This window comes from Lampetra fluviatilis, chromosome 2 (assembly GCF_964198595.1).
Source record: "Lampetra fluviatilis chromosome 2, kcLamFluv1.1, whole genome shotgun sequence".
Lineage (NCBI taxonomy): Eukaryota > Metazoa > Chordata > Hyperoartia > Petromyzontiformes > Petromyzontidae > Lampetra > Lampetra fluviatilis.
The window spans coordinates 36,560,653-36,583,171 of record NC_136276.1 but is presented as its reverse complement, the minus strand read 5'-3'; the positions used below and the strand labels follow the sequence as shown (position 1 = coordinate 36,583,171).

At 54.3% G+C, this 22,519-nt stretch overlaps 2 protein-coding genes across 4 annotated transcripts in view; both read right to left on the bottom strand.

Annotated features, from left to right (window-relative positions):
* Positions 1–9,634, bottom strand: part of PTPRK (protein tyrosine phosphatase receptor type K) — a 165,225-nt gene extending 155,591 nt beyond the window's left edge. For 2 of the 3 annotated variants that reach the window (XM_078875866.1, XM_078875862.1), the window contains exon 1: positions 9,165–9,633. In XM_078875866.1, the coding sequence (XP_078731992.1) occupies positions 9,165–9,219 (55 nt within the window). In that variant the 5' untranslated portion in view covers positions 9,220–9,633. Of the gene's footprint in view, positions 1–9,164 lie in introns of all 3 variants that reach the window. The other variant, XM_078875856.1, reaches the window with a different exon arrangement.
* SMC6 (structural maintenance of chromosomes 6) overlaps positions 1–22,519 on the bottom strand; it is a 373,519-nt gene that overhangs the window by 182,201 nt on the left and 168,799 nt on the right. The window lies entirely within an intron of this gene.

Below are 22,519 nucleotides of genomic sequence, written 5' to 3'. Positions count from 1 at the left end.
GGCTGCAATCAACAGCGCTGCCTCCCTGCTTAGCTTCGTGATTGCGCCCCCCCCCCCCCCGCGTCAAATCCGCCCGGATTTGATCGTCCCTCTGGGGTGCCATCATCACCATCATCACCATCAGCCGTGATGATTCCACTTTTGGGGTGGAAGATGGCTGCCTTTCTCGTGGCGAGCGAACGCCGACCAAAGCCATTCCCGGTCAGATCGGCTTGCGATTTGGGGACTTCAACGCACGGCAGGCGATGAGGGACCCACACTTCATGCGCTAATTGACCCACTTATAGAAGCGTACGTTTCTCATTTCATGGATTTATACGTGGCAAATTTAGCTTCCGAAATGGAGCGTTGGCGTTTCTTTAAAACGATTCACATTAAATTAACGTGCGCGGAAAGGGCGATAATTTAAACCCTAAAGTGTGTGGGCCACATGCGCCAGAAGTCGGGGGCGCTGTGCTCCAGAGGCGCTGCGTGAGAAGCCCACGCGGTCGGCAGTGGCGGGAGACGCAAGCCCGTCTCGAGCGGTGGGTGCCTTCTCGTCATCATCGTCATTACACAACCGAGCAACTGATAAAAAAACAAAGCGGAGCTATTTATGTCCCGGGGAGACTTAAAGAGATCTTCTAAGACAGCAGTTGTAAGACGATCTTGAGAAAACCAGTACAGGTGGCACCTCTCCCCACGCCCACACGGGCCCTTTGCACGACACGAGGAGTTAACGAGCCGCACTTGGGCCATGATTCTGAAGGCAGGGAAGCGACAGCGGCTTTCCCAGGTAGAGTACACGGGCTGTGAGCTGGCTTACCCAGGTAGAGTACACGGGCTGTGAGCTGGCTTACCCAGGTAGAGTACACGGGCTGTGAGCTGGCTTACTCAGGTAGAGTACACGGGTTGTGAGCTGGCTTACTCAGGTAGTGTACACGGGCTGTGAGCTGGCTTACCCAGGTAGAGTACACGGGCTGTGAGCTGGCTTACCCAGGTAGAGTACACGGGTTGTGAGCTGGCTTACCCAGGTAGTGTACACGGGCTGTGAGCTGGCTTACCCAGGTAGAGTACACGGGCTGTGAGCTGGCTTACCCAGGTAGAGTACACGGGCTGTGAGCTGGCTTACCCAGGTAGAGTACACGGGCTGTGAGCTGGCTTACCCAGGTAGAGTACACGGGCTGTGAGCTGGCTTACCCAGGTAGAGTACATGGGCTGTGAGCTGGCTTACCCAGGTATAATGGCGTTGTGTTCACCGCCACAATGGCTACACAATCATCGTAATTTATGATTGTAAAATGATGATCTACCCATTTGTTGTCACTGATGTAACATGTCAGTGAAATTGCCCTTCTCGCAACCCACCATGGCGCATGCGTTTGTATTTGCCAATCATCAGGCGTGTGAAATTGGTAAAAAAAAATAATTCAAGAGGAAAATAATTGCTTGCGAGGAAGGGAGTTTGAGAACCCCCGGGTTAACCCCACCAGTGTGATGGTTCGCTAATTAAGATACGCTGCAGAGGATGCTGTCAGGCAACGTTCCCGTCAGACACGCAGCGATTAAATCTCACTCCAGGGCTTCCCACACCCTCGCCTCCGCCTCCCCTTCTCTACCACCCTCGCCTCCACGAGAGCGCCGTTGAATTGAAACTTTCCTCTCAAACCCCGGCAGAAGCCGCACCTCAGATTAGCACGCTTGGCTAAGTACGGCGCGAAAGAAGTCCACCGTGGATACATACAAGCGCGTATGCGGTTCATGACTTCCGTGGGCGAATGAAGGTAGCCGAGTGAGGGCGAGCGACGCGACTTGGTCCCCGCGTGCTCGCCCCGCACTCCTCTCCACGTCACCACTCTCTCTCCCCGGTGGCTCCGCGCGGGGAGCGGCCCGCGTGCTCGCCCCGCTCTCCTCTCCACGTCACCACTCTCTCTCCCCGGTGGCTCCGCGCGGGGAGCGGCCCGCGTGCTCGCCCCGCTCTCCTCTCCACGTCACCACTCTCTCTCCCCGGTGGCTCCGCGCGGGGAGCGGCCCGCGTGCTCGCCCCGCTCTCCTCTCCACGGACACTCGCGGGCACGTGCCCCGGCGGTCGCGGGCCGGCAGCTTCGGGGACGCGCTGACGGCTCATTACCGCCGGCGCCCGGAGGACGCGACGTCTCGGCGGCCGCGTGCGAGGGGTGGAAGCGCGTTAATTGCGTTTCAAGCGCTGCGCTCCGTAAGAGGAAATCGCGCGGAGTGGCAGCGTGTCCCAGGTCCCCGCCTCGCCAAGGGAATGACTCTGTCGTGTACAGCGGCTGGCCGGGTGGCAGGCGGCTAACTGGCAATTGACCCCGTGTCGGTGCGGGCCGATTGCGACGCGTCGGCTTGCAAGAGACGTTCGGTTGCGGCGGGCGGCGAGTTGGCAGGCTGCGTGCAGGTGGCAAGGCGCCAAACTGTAACACGACCTCCAGGAGAAGCTGCTCGACGAATTTTAAAATAATGAACATCGCCCTCCCTCGCCCTTCTTAAGTGAGGGCCGCGGGCTGCCAGAATCCTCCCGCTTATTAGTAACAGTCAAAACAAACGCGGCGCGTAGAAATAGCGCGTCTCCACGCGAGCCCACCGGCCCCACGACTCATTCGCGTCTTGGTGGGCAGCCTTGCCCAGTCGCGCTTTCAGCGAGCAGAGACTCGCCGGCTACGAGCCGTAGGAAGAGGAGACACACATCCAAGCGATGCGTTTGTTTCTAATAATTGGGGTAACAACTTAATGATGATGACGATGATGACGATCGCAAGCTGCAATCTCCCGGACACCGCCCGCGCTCCTCCCGAGAGGCGCGTGCGTGCCAGTGGGCGCGCGCCCCCGGGCTGTTTCCCAAATCCCCCCAGAGCGGCGTCGAGGAAGGCGGAGGTCGGATCGCTTGGCCGGACAGCGGAGCCCACTAAGCCCTCCCTCCCTCCCTGCCTGCTTCCTGCTTCCCTCCCTCATTCTCTTACTCCCTCCATTACTCCTTCCCTCCTTTCTGCCTCATTCCCTTCTCCCCTCATTCACTCCCTCCTTCCATCATTCCTTCCCTGCTTTCCTTTCTCGCTGAGCCATGCCTCTCACCACCTCGCCCTACCCCTCTAATATACCCTACTGTGCGTCTCTCTCTCTCTGCGTCGCAAACGAAGTATACACTTGGTCTGCACGCAGCGCATCTATTCACACAAGTGGGAGCTATGTGCAGTCACTGTTTGTGTGACTCCCCTCCCCCTGTAGGCGACGCATCTGAAATCGGGCACCGAGTTCACGATGAGTGCCTGCTGGGGTAGGGGGGGGGTCGCACGCGCGCCCACAGCTTCACAGTCGCGCCCTGCACCCTTACGGAGGGTTTCAAAAACAAACTAAAAGCAACAAACAAATCCCGCAACGCCCACGGAATATTCAATTGACTGCGAGCGCAGCGGGGCTCTGCTGTGGCACGAGCAGGAGCGAGACGCGCGCGAAGTCTCCTCCTCCTCCTCGCGGTCCCCTGGCCCCAGGTCCGAGACGAGGCGGGGGTGGGGGGAGCGAATCCTCTCTTGCGAAGCAGGACTCGCTACAGGGACGCGCGTGCCCACGTGCCACACGAAACAACTTATTGGGTGCACTCTGTAATTGAATTGGAGTTCGCGAGAGTAAACGCGGCTCCGCTCCTCTTTACGGCAATGAGCCAGTGGTGGAGATTCCACGACTCGATGGCAGTTTGACCAAATAGTCTCTGCTGCTGCTGCTGCTCGCCCACAAACTACTGCAGAACTTTTATTTTATATTTACATTCCGGGGTGGCTGGCGGTGCCAACCGCTAACCACGATTTCAACTCCGATCCATCCGATGATTGCAAACCACGTGCTCGAATCACAGCGCCGCCCGGCTGGATATGTGGTTATAGGTTTAGAGGTTAAAATCAGCGAACAACACGATTTAAAAATGAGCGCACCGGGACTGTCACGGGTTTGGGCTAAAACGCGTTGCCTTTCTTTTAGCAACGCGCACGCCTCCCCCCGACGAATGGGCCGCACGTGGGCGACGCGCTTGTGCGCACAGGGGTGCGCAGTGGGACCTATCCTCGTCTGCTCGGGGCAACTCCATGTTTGTGCGCCGTGTCTGACAACGTCTTCATCAGGGCTCCGTTTCGTGTTGGGAGCCCGTGTTTGCACAAACGCTGGGCGAGCGCGACGCTGTTTTGTTGTACAGAATGTGCATGACCAGCAGAACAAACACAAGCGCAACGCGGATTGCTCCTCTAGATGTTTCGCGGACGAAGCAAAACATTTGACCTTCCGAATAAAAAAAAGCCCCCCATCCCCCAACACCAACCTTGTGGACCGCTACAAATTTCCTGCCAATGTTTGGGAGAGCCGCTTGTGAACACCATTGTGTGTGTGTCTTGGGACACTCAGTGCCGCCCCACGATGAATGGGGCCCCTGTGGCCGCGTGCGCCCGCAGCTGATGTCGAACTGAGATGTCAATGCAGATTTAGTCAACTCTGAAGATGGCACCGAAAAGAACTCAATCGGGATGACAGAGTCGCAACAAGGGCCCCTCCTTCTCCTGTGGAACGACCGCAGACTGTCGGCGAGGAACAGCAGCCTGGCGCGGTAAGAATGGTCGCGTGAAGACCAAACGTGAAACACTACTGGTGGCATTGAACCCAGATAGAACAATGTATTGTGTACACTCATAGTATAGTTTGTTTTGTTAAACTATAGTGTACACTCTCCATTATGCCACCACTGCCCTGTACACATACACACATACCTGTTGTATTTATGTTTGATTTGTGTCTATTCCAGTGAAGCGTAACGCACAGAAACACTCTCCTACACATCAGCAGTCACCATTCACCATTGAGGCTCAGGACGCTTGTGTCAGGCTAAGTGCACTTTGAGGCCGTCACTTGAAGTGTGGAAGGCTCGCTGCTGGCACAGTTCACCAGGCAGACACAGGTGCAATGGGTTATCTGCAGTGCCAGGCTGGGTGCATGAGAACACGGGACAGCCCCAGGTGCTAAGACGGGTGTGGAGATGCGCCACCACCTGTGCTCCCCGCAGTGACACGTGGCTCTGTTGTATCCATCCGGCGCCCCACTCGGCGTTGTGAATAAACACAAAGATCCCTCGTATCGCCTGTGACAGGCTGTTGCGGCCAGTGCTGTTAGCGAGCACCTATTAAGGCCGGCACGCAACACACAAGGGGGTGGGTGTCCAGAAATATGCCAGGCCGCCTTTATATCCCAAGTAGCGATGTTTACACACCGCACCATTTGAGACTGCGTCGGCCTAGGGGAGTCCCAGGAGCGATGAAGATGATCGTCACTGGTGTTGGCCGTGAGTGTGAATCGAACCCGAGTCACCCGGTTTGTTATGTAGCGCGGTAACCACTGCGCCACCGCTCCCCGCCTATATTTAAGGCTGGAAACATACACACATGCGGGGTGCTGGATGCATTGGAAATGCCCAAATCCTCAACACATGTGAGAACAGTAGTGGCACGTGCGTGAGTGTGTGTGGATCAATAGCCTACTCCGCCAGCAACTCTCTCTCTCTCTGTGGCATTAGCGTCACACTCAGCAGGAAGCCACCGAGCTGGGTCACCGCTGGTGGTGATCAACGTGACGGGTTCAGCAAGAGACTTGGAGCGGAGATGCACAGCGCCTGCAAACCGACCCTGCGCTCTGAGCGAAACCGAACGCTCTACTGGTTGTGAAAACAATTGTTGTCAGACGTTTCGAGTGTTAAGCTTCGAGTCAGCCACGGACATGTACAGCCCTTTGTCAACCCACACTGCAGGGCGATGGCCTCAGCACAATGTGTGGCAGTAACAGGGAGATATTTAACCTCAGCACAATGTGTGGCAGTAACAGGGAGATATTTAACCTCAGCACAATGTGTGGCAGTAACAGGGAGATATTTAACCTCAGCACACTGTGTGGCAGTAACAGGGAGATATTTAACCTCAGCACAATGTGTGGCAGTAACGGGGAGATATTTAACCTCAGCACACTGTGTGGCAGTAACAGGGAGATATTTAACCTCAGCACACTGTGTGGCAGTAACAGGGAGATATTTAACCTCAGCACAATGTGTGGCAGTAACAGGGAGATATTTAACCTCAGCACACTGTGTGGCAGTAACAGGGAGATATTTAACCTCAGCACACTGTGTGGCAGTAACAGGGAGATATTTAACCTCAGCACAATGTGTGGCAGTAACAGGGAGATATTTAACCTCAGCACAATGTGTGGCAGTAACAGGGAGATATTTAACCTCAGCACACTGTGTGGCAGTAACAGGGAGATATTTAACCTCAGCACACTGTGTGGCAGTAACAGGGAGATATTTAACCTCAGCACACTGTGTGGCAGTAACAGGGAGATATTTAACCTCAGCACAATGTGTGGCAGTAACAGGGAGATATTTAACCTCAGCACACTGTGTGGCAGTAACAGGGAGATATTTAACCTCAGCACAATGTGTGGCAGTAACAGGGAGATATTTAACCTCAGCACACTGTGTGGCAGTAACAGGGAGATATTTAACCTCAGAACAATGTGTGGCAGTAACAGGGAGATATTTAACCTCAGCACAATGTGTGACAGTAACAGGGAGATATTTAACCTCAGCACATTGTGTGGCAGTAACAGGGAGATATTTAACCTCAGAACAATGTGTGGCAGTAACAGGGAGATATTTAACCTCAGCACATTGTGTGGCAGTAACAGGGAGATATGTAACCTCAGCACACTGTGTGGCAGTAACAGGGAGATATTTAACCTCAGCACAATGTGTGGCAGTAACAGGGAGATATTTAACCTCAGCACAATGTGTGGCAGTAACAGGGAGATATTTAACCTCAGCACACTGTGTGGCAGTAACAGGGAGATATTTAACCTCAGCACACTGTGTGGCAGTAACAGGGATATATTTAACCTCAGCACACTGTGTGGCAGTAACAGGGATATATTTAACCTCAGCACACTGTGTGGCAGTAACAGGGAGATATTTAACCTCAGCACAATGTGTGGCAGTAACAGGGAGATATTTAACCTCAGCACACTGTGTGGCAGTAACAGGGAGATATTTAACCTCAGCACACTGTGTGGCAGTAACAGGGAGATATTTAACCTCAGCACACTGTGGCAGTAACAGGGAGATTTTTAACCTCAGCACACTGTGTGGTAGTAACAGGGAGATATTTAACTCCACTCGCCACGCTGCTCAGTGCGAGAGTCGGACTCGAGTTCAGCTCTGCCCCCCCCCTCTACTGCCAAAACTTCAGCTCTCGAGCCCTTCGAGAACATCATCAGTTGACATCGGTCACTCTCCAGGTCACGGTCGTTAATAGGCGTCCTGTGTGTACAGCGGCGGCACGCGCCTGCGCTTCATCATCGCGAGTGGCAGTGGCGATAACTCACGAGTCGCATCCACCTCGCCGAGGTGGCGCTCAGCGGGGCCGCGGAGCGCCCGGCTCGACCGCTCGCCGGCAGATCGTCCATCACCCCCCCCCGCGCCCCCCAATCAATAGCCGACGACTCATTAGCAGCGGCGCGCCTGCGTGTGGCGAGCTCACGGCGCCTGCTCGGCTGGGCTGCTGGATGACCCTCGGCGCCCCCCCCCCCCCATTTATTCCCACCCCCGACCCTCATCGTGATCATCAGCCAAGGTCAATCGACTGCTGGATGATGGCCGAACCCTAACCCCCTCCCAGCTGCCACCACCACCGTGACCCCGATGAGACTCCAGAACACCGCTTCGCTAAAGCCCTCCGCATGGGAGCCGGGGGTTGATGTTGTTTTCTCCACTGGTAGATTTAAACGATAGCAGCTGGCACGTGACTCTGTAGCCACAGTTAATAGCGAGTTGTATACTAGATGCGGTGTGCCGGGTGCGGATATCGAAACAAAACTCCGGATGAATGAACTAAGCCCTGAGTGTGTCACCGCAAGACTTGTTACAGTGCGCGAAACCACGCGTGGACACGAGAGGGTGAACGTGAACTCCCCATGGTGAACGTGTGTAGGCTGTGTGTAGGCTGTGTGTGGGCTGTGTGTAGACTGTGTGTAGGCTGTGTGTAGGCTGTGTGTAGACTGTGTGTAGGCTGTGTGTAGACTGTGTGTAGGCTGTGTGTAGGCTGTGTGTGTAGGCTGTGTGTAGACTGTGTGTGTAGGCTGTATGTAGGCTGTGTGTAGGCTGTGTGTGTAGGCTGTGTGTAGGCTGTGTGTAGGCTGTGTGTAGGCTGTGTGTAGGCTGTGTGTGGGCTGTGTGTAGGCTGTGTGTAGGCTGTGTGTAGGCTGTGTGTGTAGGCTGTGTGTAGACTGTGTGTGTAGGCTGTGTGTAGGCTGTGTGTGTAGGCTGTGTGTAGGCTGTGTGTAGACTCTGTGTAGGCTGTGTGTGTAGGCTGTGTGTAGACTGTGTGTAGGCTGTGTGTAGGCTGTGTGTGGGCTGTGTGTAGGCTGTGTGTGTAGGCTGTGTGTGGGCTGTGTGTAGGCTGTGTGTAGGCTGTGTGTAGGCTGTGTGTAGGCTGTGTGTGGGCTGTGTGTAGGCTGTGTGTAGACTGTGTGTAGGCTGTGTGAAGGCTGTGTGTGGGCTGTGTGGGCTGTGTGTAGGCTGTGTGTAGGTTGTGTGTGGGCTGTGTGTGGGCTGTGTGTGTAGGCTGTGTGTGGGCTGTGTGTGGGCTGTGTGTGTAGGCTGTGTGTAGGCTGTGTGTGGGCTGTGTATGTAGGCTGTGTGTAGAGCAGTAAAAGTTTGTTTAACATCGACTGCCTCGTGCCCCCCCCCCGAGCCCTTTAAAAACGTGTCAGTGTCACGCTGCGGAGCCTGCAACACCACGCTCCGATATCGCGTCAAGTTTCCGTGGGCGCATTACGCATTGACTCGAGGTGCGCCTCGAGTCCGTACACTTTGATGATGATGGTGATGATGGTGGTGATGGTGATGATGGTGGTGATGGTGGTGATGGTGATGATGGTGGTGGTGATGGTGGTGATGGTGGTGATGGTGATGATGGTGATGATGGTGGTGATGGTGGTGATGGTGATGATGGTGGTGGTGATGGTGGTGATGGTGATGATGGTGATGATGGTGATGATGGTGGTGATGGTGGTGATGGTGATGATGGTGGTGATGGTGGTGATGGTGGTGATGGTGATGATGACATTATGTGTTCCGCCCTGCTTACCTCCCGTAGAAGTGAGCGCCAACACAAGGGCCAGGAGCAGCAAGCGCCTCTTCATCGTCAGCCGGTTCCGATCGCCAAATCAGCACGAGGTTCTCCTGCACGACGAGAGACGCGCGACTTCGCTGGACCACGAAGCGCGAGAGCCACGGGGGGGGGAGGCGGAGTTGAGGCTGCGTGGCCGTGCCGCCTGGGTCGCCTTGACGCCTCCTCGCTCTCGCGTCCTCGCCCGCAGACTCCGGCAGCCTCCGAGCGAACACTCACAACGAGTGGCGGGGCGCTTCCTGCTGCTGCTGCTGAGCTGAGCTGCCACCCGCCCCTGTTCACGTCCCGTCCCAGCGCCGCCTCTGTCTGCCCGAGCTGACACGGGGCTGGAGTTTTCAGCTTTGGATCCCACCAGCTCCGCCTCTCCCTCCCTCTCTCGCTCTCTCTCTCTTTGCATTTCACGCCGCCACTTGAGTCATCAAGCGCGTCCCTGCGCCAGCGTCGCCGAGTCCGTGGGCGCTGCTGCTGGGGGCGCAGGCGCCGCGAGTCGCTACTCCGTGGCGAGGACTCCTGCGACCAAGGGACTCGGCCTCCCGAGCGGAGCAGACGTGGGACACGGTCCCAGGGAGGGTCCACGAGAGAGAGAGAGGGAGGCAGCAGAGGGAGCAGACGAGGCGGCGCAATACCCCCAAGGGACTCGTGATTTCTCTCAATGGAGCAAATCGGTGCTCACCGAAGCCGTGCGAGTGAAGAGCCGCTCCCTGTGGAGGGGTTGGGGGTGATGCACCGAGACACGCGGCGGGGGTGGCGCGTGGCGGTGGCGGCGTCGGCTCTCTCCTCGCTGCGATCGACACGCCGCGCTCCACGTGGCCAGGCGATGGAGCGTGGACGCGACACCGCGAGGCAGATTAGAGGCGCGGTGCGATGCTGATGTCGAGCAATTACAGACGCGAGAAGAAGCGCTCTCCCACGAGATCCCGGCAGTGACATGGGCAGTGAGAGAAGAGAGAGAGAGACGGAGAGAGAACGCGAGAGAGAGAGAAGTGCTGGGCAGGAGTTGGGGCAGCGGTGGCGGGGAGGGATGGAGCGGACCCCTCGCCCGTGCTGCTCGGATAGCCCTCCAGCCCGGGCACCAGTCCGCGAACCCAACCAGCGCATACACGCGTTATGTTTCATTAACCACGTCAACAACAACAACAACCACACGTACTATAATGTATATGTGTTTACATTTACACGTGTGGTTGTGGCTATGCACGTTTGAAAACCAGCACTCTGGAGGCGACAGTTGGTGGATTACCGCACAATTGTCGTGAAACTCCCTCCCCTTGGGCGTGGAGAATTTGCTATACGCTGTCTCGCCAGGAGACGGCAGTGTGGCACCTGGACTAATCACCATCTGTTTCCATCTGTGCAGGGATCAAGCGTTGCGCCCTCGCACGCGTAGATTTTCTCTAGAGATGCCTCTCGTACCCCCTACAGGTGTATCGCGTAGCCCCAGCGGCTCGCTTAGCCCGGGTGGGGAGGCCCGACTCCAGCAGCGTGCCGTGTCGCGGTCTCGCAGTGCCTGCCCACGCTGCCGCCGATGTTTGCATTTACACGCCCAGAGAGGGGGGCATTTTCCACGCTCTCAGCGAGAAATGTGAACACGTGAACGTCTCAATAATTTCATTTCAGAAGCAAACCATTAGCGCGTCTTAAATAATTCACCGACTATTTTTCTCATCAGAGTGAGAAATGATTTCAACTCTTTTTAGTGCGTGTGTATGTGTTTGCGTCTCTGTGTATGTCGGTGTGTGTGCGACTTTGTGCATGTCGATGTGTGTGCGACTTTGTGTATGTCGGTGTGTGTGCGACTTTGTGCATGTCGATGTGTGTGCGACTTTGTGTATGTCGATGGGTGTGCGACTTTGTGTATGTCGGTGTGTGTGTGCGACTCTGTGTTTGTCGGTGTGTGTGCGACTTTGTATATGTCGGTGTGTGTGCGACTTTGTGCATGTCGGTGTGTGTGCGACTTTGTGTATGTCGGTCTGTGTGTGCGACTTTGTGCATGTCGATGTGTGTGCGACTTTGTGTATGTCGGTGTGTGTGCGACTTTGTGTATGTCGGTGTGTGTGTGCGACTTTGTGTATGTCGGTGTGTGTGCGACTTTGTATATGTCGGTGTGTGTGCGACTTTGTGTATGTCGGTGTGTGTGCGACTCTGTGTATGTCGGTGTGTGTGCGACTTTGTGTATGTCGGTGTGTGTGTGCGACTTTGTGTATGTCGGTGTGTGTGCGACTTTGTATATGTCGGTGTGTGTGCGACTCTGTGTATGTCGGTGTGTGTGCGACTTTGTGTATGTCGGTGTGTGTGTGCGACTTTGTGTATGTCGGTGTGTGTGCGACTTTGTGTATGTCGGTGTGTGTGCGACTTTGTGTATGTCGGTGTGTGTGCGACTTTGTATATGTCGGTGTGTGTGCGACTTTGTGTATGTCGGTGTGTGTGCGACTTTGTGTATGTCGGTGTGTGTGCGACTTTGTGTATGTCGGTGTGTGTGCGACTTTGTGTATGTCGGTGTGTGTGCGACTTTGTGTATGTCGGTGTGTGTGTGCGACTCTGTGTATGTCGGTGTGTGTGTGCGACTTTGTGTATGTCGGTGTGTGTGCGACTCTGTGTATGTCGGTGTGTGTGCGACTTTGTGTATGTCGGTGTGTGTGTGCGACTTTGTGTATGTCGGTGTGTGTGCGACTTTGTGTATGTCGGTGTGTGTGCGACTTTGTGTATGTCGGTGTGTGTGCGACTTTGTATATGTCGGTGTGTGTGCGACTTTGTGTATGTCGGTGTGTGTGCGACTTTGTGTATGTCGGTGTGTGTGCGACTTTGTGTATGTCGGTGTGTGTGCGACTTTGTGTATGTCGGTGTGTGTGCGACTTTGTGTATGTCGGTGTGTGTGTGCGACTCTGTGTATGTCGGTGTGTGTGTGCGACTTTGTGTATGTCGGTGTGTGTGCGACTCTGTGTATGTCGGTGTGTGTGCGACTTTGTGTATGTCGGTGTGTGTGTGCGACTTTGTGTATGTCGGTGTGTGTGCGACTTTGTGTATGTCGGTGTGTGTGCGACTTTGTGTATGTCGGTGTGTGTGCGACTTTGTGCATGTCGGTGTGTGTGCGACTTTGTTTATGTCGATGTGTGTGCGACTTTGTGTATGTCGGTGTGTGTGCGACTTTGTGTATGTCGGTGTGTGTGTGCGACTCTGTGTATGTCGGTGTGTGTGTGCGACTTTGTGTATGTCGGTGTGTGTGTGCGACTTTGTGTATGTCGTGTGTGTGTGCGACTTTGTGTATGTCGGTGTGTGTGCGACTTTGTATATGTCGGTGTGTGTGCGACTTTGTGTATGTCGGTGTGTGTGCGACTTTGTGTATGTCGGTGTGTGTGCGACTTTGTGTATGTCGGTGTGTGTGCGACTCTGTGTATGTCGGTGTGTGTGCGACTTTGTGTATGTCGGTGTGTGTGCGACTCTGTGTATGTCGGTGTGTGTGCGACTCTGTGTATGTCGGTGTGTGTGCGACTTTGTGTATGTCGGTGTGTGTGCGACTCTGTGTATGTCGGTGTGTGTGCGACTCTGTGTATGTCGGTGTGTGTGTGTGCGACTTTGTGTATGTCGGTGTGTGTGTGTGTGCGACTCTGGCACAGTAGGGGGCACAGGTGGTGCATCAGCCAGTCATCTCGGTCATCTCGGTCAGTAGACCCTTGGCATCTGGGTCTGCCCCATGACCTCGTGCCAGCGGTCCTTCGACACTTCACGTGGCCTCAATGTGCACATGGTCTGGCACAAGCGCCGTGGCGACGTCACCGCCACTTAGTGGCGAATGGCGGTTGCTGTTGTTGTATGTCGGTGTGTGTGCGACTCTGTGTATGTCGGTGTGTGTTTGTGCGTTCACACAAAACACGAAACGCGCGTGAATATTCAGCTTTCGCTGTAATTAATCACACAGGTGCGGTAAATGCCACGTGTATTGAGATATCTTAAAGCCACGTCAAAATACGGAGAGAAATAGGTTTTCGCGTGCGTATAACCACCGTGCATACACTGACATTCACAGCACGATAAATGCAAGGCTGTTGAAATGACACCGCGACCTTTGCGCCCGTAAGCAAATGTGCGGCGCGCACCTGATCCCTCAAGACTCGAGCGTCGCTGCCATTTGCTTCCCGAGGTCTTGGGCCACGTTTCAACCCCCGCCAGCTACCGCTGCGGCACCAATCGCCGCTAGTCTGGCGCGGGGCCTTGCCGGTGGTGCCCTCCTCTCAGACGCGTCAAACAAAGCTCGCAAAAAAGCACGGCGTTTACCGAGACGCGGAAAGTGCGCAACGAAGCGTGGGGTGAGGCAGGCGTGGAATTGCAATGACAGACGGAGAGAGTGGACAAACGCATGTTTATGTCATTGTTCAAGCTGTTAAGTAAAGTACGTGGGGCTGGGAAGGACAAGTCGTGGCTAGAAGGTTTGGTGACCGATGGTCAAGAATGCGAATGCAGTGGCCGCCAAGGAACGGGACGCATTCGCGAGCTCGTCCCCCACAGAGAGTGGGTTAGTCTGCATGCAGGTGCCGCGTTGAATTGTGACATCGCAGGATGGCGAAACATGGCAGCGGCTTGAAGGAGATCTCTATCCAGAAGTAGATTTATCATGACGAATTGTGATGGATGTGTTTTCTCACCGCACTCTGGCTTCCTCCCAGAAGATACGAATAAAAAAGGCCCGCTCAAAAGTACATTTGCCAAACATCCCAGGCAGGGGTTTGGCGAGCAGTCTTGAAGTGTCTGGGCTGCCTTCTTTGGCTGGGATTTCAAACTGAGCGCTTAGTAAGCTGCGAAGTGTGATTGAGACGATGCGTCACCGTCACGAGACAGCTGGGGAACAGTCACAGAGACATTCACGTGCCCAGGAACACAGCGTGTCGAGGGAGTACTCAGCCTCGACTGTAAAATAACGCACTGCAGCAGATATGCCAGCAACGTTGATTCGTGCAGAGAAAGCCTCAAAATGAGTCTCAGGTCTCTTATTCAGGAAGCTCCTGCTTCAGGAGAGCCACGAGAACCGTCGATGTGCCCGCTTTGGTGAGCACACAGCTCGTGATGTGAATGGGCCTGCCAGGTGAGTGTGAACAATGAAACCGGTCCCACCCTCGGCAGGTGCGAGCTCGGCAGAGGACGCGTCGCGCTGCCGACAATGCAGCGGCGGGAGAGACGGCCTCTTCATCCAGCAGTGGAGAGATCATGGCCGATGATATTGACGTCGGAGAAGGCGGGTGTCAACACGTGGTCTTATATATATAGAAAATACGTGTTGTTATAAATGTAAAAATATATGACTCGTAATATCACGTGTCGCCTTCTCAGACCGATTCGAATCAAAAGGAGCACTTTCAAAAGCAGGGCCAAACTACGTCTTGGTCATTTCCTTTTTTAAAGCAATTAAAACTTCCGTTTCGTATCTGCAGCGTTGAGTCCATCAGCCTGTCGGCCTTGCACTCTCACGTGTCTAAGCACACGACCTCCCCCACCGCTTTCGCCATTCTGCGCATCATCAGCTGAACAAACACTGTTGCCGACTGAGCAGATGTTCGCGCTCATAAGTGGCCTCTCTCGTGTGCAAGGAGCGCTCTGCTTCCCACGTGAGCAATGGGATACAGAGCGAGACGCGCCCGCCGCTCTGAGCACTCCTTTCTTTCTACAAAGTTGGGCCAGAGGCCTTGGGCGAGCCCCCCCCTCCCCCCGTGCCGAGGAGTGCGTGAGAGCGGCTCTCCCCAAACATCCGGAGCGGTGATGAGTATCCGCGATGCTTGGGTGCAAAGATAACGTGTTGTCTAAGTAATAATAATAGAGGGATACATAAATAACGCGGCAACCCAGCGCAGTGGCTGGCTGCAATGCGCGTCTTCCCTCTGGTGGAACTCGCGGCGCTGCGCAATGAAATCCGCGGAGCGCAGTGACGAGGGCTGCCCGCGTCTCGAGCACAGAGCAGACAACTCGCTCGTCGGTAACCAGCAGAGGTGGCATCACTTTGAGTGACTCCGATTTATTTGTGCGGCCAATGCGAGTGAAACATGTGATCACCACTTGAAAGGAGAGGGAGTTATCAAGTCCAGTGACGCACTCAATCGTCGCATAAATAAATCGGCCCAACGAGGCGCGTGCTACCCGAGGTGGCCACGACATTGGTTCTGGCCCATGGACTCTGAGGGCACTGGTCGTGGCTTCCCGGTGTGGAAGCGGTGCACCTGCACCGGGGCACGCGCTGAGCTGGAGAGGGGATCCATCACCCCATGGAATTACCTGCACCGGGGCCCGCGCCAACCGCGACACGAAGACTCACACAGAGACCCACACACTCACACATAGACCCATAGACTCGCATAGAGACCCATCGACTCACACAGAGATCCATAGACTCACACAGAGACCCACATACTCACACAGAGATCCATAGACTCACATAGAGACGCATAGACTCACACAGAGACCCATAGACTCACACAGAGATCTATAGACTCACATAGAGGCCCATAGAATCACACAAGTTCAAGTTCATGTATTAGGTGTAGCCCTGTGAGCCATTCGGCTCTTGAATCGGGTGCAACCGCAACAAACAAAAAACAAAAACATGAACAAGAAAACATCTTAAAGTGACTATGTGACTAAGTGCAAACAGAAAATCCAAGAAAATACAGCAAAATATTGCAGAAAAAGCACCGTACATCAACACTGTGTGCAAAAATCCCAGTGGGATGCAAGTCAAACAACAACAACCACAAGACAACTTAGATTAAGGCCATCAGTCTAACTCTGTACTACAACAAACAAACATGGCCAAACCAAAAAACTTTTCGAAATTCACCAAAATAAAGCCATAAAAGCAATGAAACAGTGATCATAGGAACTGTGGCCGAATTTTCACAATAAACGACATAAACAACATGTACTACCAAACTCTGCAGCCATAGCTGGCTGCATGAGTCACTCCACAACAACAGAGACCCATAGACTCACATAGAGACCCACAGACTCACACAGAGACCCATAGACTCACACTGAGACCCATAGACTCACACAGAGACCCATAGACTCACACAGAGACCCACATACTCACATAGAGACCCATAGACTCACACAGAGACCCATAGACTCACACAGAGACCCACAGACTCACATAGAGACCCATAGACTCACACAGAGACCCATAGACTCACACAGAGACCCACAGACTCACACAGAGACCCACAGACTCACATAGAGACCCATAGACTCACACAGAGACCCACAGACTCACACAGAGACCCACAGACTCACACAGAGACCCACAGACTCACATAGAGACCCATAGACTCACACAGAGACCCACAGACTCACACAGAGACCCACAGACTCACACAGAGACCCACAGACTCACACAGAGACCCACAGACTCACACAGAGACCCACAGACACTCACAGAAACCCACAGACTCACACAGAGACCCACAGACTCTCACAGAGTCCCACAGACTCACACAGAGACCCACAGACTCACACAGAGACCCACAGACTCTCGCAGAGTCCCACAGACTCACACAGAGACCCACAGACTCACACAGAGACCCACAGACTCTCACAGAGTCCCACAGACTCACACAGAGACCCACAGACTCTTACAGAGACCCACAGACTCACACAGAGACCCACAGACTCTCACAGAGACCCACAGACTCACACAGAGACCCACAGACTCTCACAGAGACCCACAGACTCACACAGAGACCCACAGACTCTCACAGAGACCCACAGACTCACACAGAGACCCACAGACTCTCACAGAGTCCCACAGACTCACACAGAGACCCACAGACTCACACAGAGACCCACAGACTCACACAGAGACCCACAGACTCACACAGAGACCCACAGACTCACACAGAGACCCACAAACTCTCACAGAGTCCCACAGACTCACACAGAGACCCACAGACTCACACAGAGACCCACAGACTCACACAGAGACCCACAAACTCTCACAGAGACCCACAGACTCACACAGAGACCCACAGACTCACACAGAGTCCCACAGACTCACACAGAGACCCACAGACTCACACAGAGACCCACAAACTCTCACAGAGACCCACAAACTCTCACAGAGACCCACAGACTCACACAGAGTCCCACAGACTCACACAGAGACCCACAGACTCACACAGAGACCCACAGACACTCACAGAGACCCACAGACTCACACAGAGACCCATAGACTCACACAGAGACCCACAGACTCACACAGAGACCCACAGACTCACACAGAGACCCACAGACTCACACAGAGACCCACAGACACTCACAGAGACCCACAGACTCACACAGAGACCCACAGACTCTCACAGAGTCCCACAGACTCACACAGAGACCCACAGACTCACACAGAGACCCACAGACTCTCACAGAGACCCACAGACTCACACAGAGACCCACAAACTCTCACAGAGTCCCACAGACTCACACAGAGACCCACAGACTCACACAGAGACCCACAAACTCTCACAGAGTCCCACAGACTCTCACAGAGACCCACAGACTCTCACAGAGTCCCACAGACTCACACAGAGACCCACAAACTCTCACAGAGTCCCACAGACTCACACAGAGACCCACAAACTCTCACAGAGACCCACAGACTCACACAGAGACCCACAAACTCTCACAGAGTCCCACAGACTCACACAGAGACCCACAGACTCACACAGAGACCCACAGACTCACACAGAGACCCACAGACTCACACAGAGACCCACAAACTCTCACAGAGTCCTACAGACTCACACAGAGACCCACAGACTCACACAGAGACCCACAGACTCTCACAGAGTCCTACAGACTCACACAGAGACCCACAGACTCTCAGAGAGACCCACAGACTCACACAGAGACCCACAGACTTTCACAGAGACCCACAGACTCACACAGAGACCCACAGACTCACACAGAGACCCACAGACTCACACAGAGACCCACAGACTCACACAGAGACCCACAGACTCCACGAGCGACTTCCCCTGCACGAGTCGATCTACAAACTCATTCCGCGCTCTTGTGGATAATTCTGAGCGATGGAGTAATCAAACATACACACACGCTTTATATTGCTCAACATGTATACACGTGTGTTTAGTCTACTCAGTTACTGCCTTCTATACGTATGCTATCCGAAATAATGTATTTAAGAAGGAAGCAAGCTATGGACTGATTTTAAAATATTGGGACTCATCAGCAGAATGAGGCTTGTTAAACATACGCTGACGTCTTCCTCTTCTTTCGAACGGCTGATGTAGATGCAGAGTAGCACCTAGAATTTCACATTCAGGTGGTCAAGTCAGATAACCCCATCAGCCTACCGCAATGCACTCTCAGATCTCGTATAGCGTGGTCGTAAGACCGCGTGGCTGGCAGTGGGAAGGTGTTGGGTTGGAATCCCAGTCAAGATTAGAATCAGCCCATCAACTCCCCAGGGATGATCACGTGAGTGCTGTCTTCTCCAACTCAGAAACCGGTCCGTCATAAAAACGTGGAATTTTCAGCATTCGCCTTGGAAGGAAGTGAGCGCCACCTCACGCTCACCTGAGCTGAAACTCAATTTGACCTGATTCAGTCGGAGACAAAAACCTAAACAATAGAATTCCAGTCGAGTCAATGTTCGACTATCATTGTAACGCGCCAACCTTCGGCTTATAGAGCAAGACACAGACGGCAGCACAAAGGGTCTGGTGGAATCGAATCCTAAAAGCGCCGTTTGCGCAGACCTCGCAGCGGGAGGCCGTCACTTCGGTAAAGATCGCGGGCAAGCGCTGAAGTCGATAGATGCAGGGGAACACATCCCCCACGGATGGGCAGACGTCCCCTCCTTCGGTCTGCGAACAAGACACAACACGTGGAGCACGCGGGGGGGGGGGAGAGCCGGCAGGGAGCAGCAGCAATACCGAGAACGCCGGCCCGGCCGCGCTCCGATGTGTTGGCAAATGAAACATCGCCTCGCCCCTGGCGCGCGCCGCCTGCGTGTGGACGCACATTCTGGCGTTCTGGGCCGCACCGCCTCCACGCTCGCTCGTCCACCCTGTTCAGCGATTACTGCTCTCTGCCGCCGCATTCATTATCGCCACGCAGAGAGAGAGAGAAGGCGCGCCTCGTTCCCTTGTTCCCGTCTCGTAGAGTTACCGCGACAGCCGTCGATGATCGCGGTGCCAATGCGTCGCTATGGTAGATGCGAGATTCGTGAGAGGTCCGCCTCTGCCACCGATCAGAAGACACCCGCCTCCTGCTGGGCAGCCGACTCGACTCATCCACGTGGACCCCCAAGGCTGCCGAGCTGTTGTTGAGCTTGCATATCATTCATAAGCGCCTGACTGTCCCGACCACTAACATAACCACGACTACCACAATCACCATCACAACTACACCACCACTACCAGCTACCTCCACCGCTACCACAATCACCATCACAACTACACCACCACTACCAGTTACCACCACCACTACCACAATCACCATCACAACTACACCCTCACTACCAGCTACCACCACCGCTACCACAATCACCATCACAACTACACAACCACTACCAATTACCACCACCACTACCACAATCACCATCACAACTACACCCTCACTACCAGCTACCACCACCGCTACCACAATCACCATCACAACTACACCACCACTACCAGCTACCACCACCGCTACCACAATCACCATCACAACTACACCACCACTACCAGCTACCACCACCGCTACCACAATCACCATCACAACTACACCATCATAACTACAGCACCACCACTACCACCTTGGGCTGATTATACTTTCTTGTTGTTGTAAGATTGTATTCATGACGAACTCGGCATGTGTTTTGTTTAACTTAAACGTAAGTGCTTCAGGCATTCGATGGTCCTGCAGCCTGCAGGTGGGCGCTTCATATCTCGTCGTGGCTCCATCTCTTTGTGATCCACCGACCCCACCTGTCGGATCACTGGATATTGCTCTCAGCTCTCGCCAGTGTCGACATTGCTCAATGCGCACGGCAATAATGTGTTGGTACCTTTACCTCCCTCGACGTCTCTCACGCTCTTCGTGCCAGGCTGGGTGCACATTAAGTCTCTGTGGAACGGAGCCCGTTAGGCTGGCAGGAGGTCACGCGGGACACCCGGGTTGCGGGTTTAATGGCCAGGAAGGCTGGCGGATTGCATCATCCGCACTCGTCCACTGTGCCAAGTGTCTGCTCGTTGTTGTGAGCCGACGCCGATGTTGACACCGCTGCTTCGGGGCACCGGCGACACATAACGCAACTCCGAGGCGTCACGTGGCACACCACTCACGCGGACACGCTTGAAGTGAATATTCAAATATGCGCAGTGCACACCTGAGCCCTAATTCGTCTTCTGTGTTTTACTAAATAAATATTCTCGTGTAAATTCACTGCGAGAACAAAATATTTGCCGGGAGTGACCGGGGGGCTCATGAGCGCGGCGCGTTGTCGTGTTTACCTGGCCACGGCGAGCGTTCTGCCGGCCCCTGTTATGCAGATTTGACTTGTCCGCGATCCGTTTCCAAAATGCTTAATGTCAACGGATCATTACCACGCAGCTATTAAATGTCAAGTTATTGTAGCCTGTGTTACCGTCGGAGTAAATTATATCGACTGAGTGCGTAGGAAAATTGATTTCTGTTCCAATTTTCATATTTGCCATCTGCTCTGATGCAGCGGGACAAAGAGAATTGGGTGTCGAGTCGCCCGCAGATGCCGAGGTGATTATACCGCGGTCCCCCCTCTCTCTCTCTCTCTGCGCTGAGCGGGGACAGCGTTCTGCCGTCACTTCCCAGGGCAACGACATGCGGCAGCTCTTGAGATTCCTCGCAGACGGCGTAATTCCGTGGTGTGATGGTTGGCCCAATGCACTTGCGAACCAGAAGGTCGCCGGCTCGATTCCGACTCCCGGAGAGGCAGTTGAAACAAGCGGTCGAGTTTGTTAAGTCCCCTCCCCCCCTCGCCCACACCCACATTCATCCACCCAGCAGTGTGCATGGCAAGTGGATGCAACGCCGTCGACACAGCGCGTCACGTGTATGGTGGCAGAGCCGTCCCGACGGTACGCTTTGGGGGGCCCCGCGTTTCGACGTCACGGTGTCAGATGTAACACTTCTGCTTTAGTTTGTGTTGGCCCTATGGAGAGAGCCCGGTGTGTCTGGGAATCTGCTTTCGGCAGTCACAGCGGTCGACCAGACCACGGTTGCAAGGGAGGCAGAGGTCACTGCCGCCTCTTGAGCACTCTCGCCGTCGGCCCTGAATCAGAGCGCGTTCTTGCAGAGCTTCGCGGTTCAATTCCGACAGGCCACTCTGGTTATTACTGCGGGTGGATTGACCATACGATATACGCTGTCTGCTTCACAGTGAACGTTAAAGATCCCGTGACATCTTTAGAAAAGACGTCGTAGTCCAAATTTGCTCAAATTTGAACATCACCCGCAAACTTGATAGGTTCTCATAAGGTGGCGAGATGTTTACTACCTCGCCTGGTATGCCGGAGGTCGTGGGTTCAATCCCGACCCTGACGCCTGCTGCTGTATACTTGGAGTTTGCATGTTCTACCCAGGTTTTCCCTCCACATTTACAATCAACATACGTTTACATTATTTGGCTGCGATGTCTACTTCGTTGAGCTATTATTTGTGGCCAGGTGGCTTCTGAAAAAAGAGCTCCATAGCTCAGTGGGCCTTACTTGGTAAAATAAACAAAAATAGTAGCAGAGCGACATCGCGACCCACTCGGGGACAAAGCTGCCGCCGTGTGGGGTCAATACGAGGCGTCATGTAAGGCGCTTTGGAAATCCGAGGAATGTAAGCGAATGTAACGATTGCCACGATGAGTATTGTTACGACCAGTGCGGTGCACGAAGGCCCGCGGGGCTCGAGGTGTCGACACCGATGCCCCGCGACTCAGAAGGACGCGGCGACCTCGGCCTTCCACTCCATCCTCCACCGCAGCGGCGCCTCGCCAGAGGCGATGCACACGTTGCCCGCGTCGTGCTTGCCGCGGCAGAGGGTGGTAATTGTTTAAAGATCTAAATATTGAGTGATCCGTTTACAGATGCCCCTCGTGAGTTATTTCAGTCGCCCATTGCATGCTGTGAGAGCCGCGTGTTAGAGAGGAGCCTGTTACCATATTGAACACGCGTATGCCTCACATTGATTGGAGGCGTGTCGCATCTTTGACATATACGGCAGCTCGGTTAGAATGCCTGCCTGTTACGCAGTACGGTGTGTCTGTACACCGCGTAAAGGGTTCGCTTGCCCGTGTATGTCCGAATATCTGC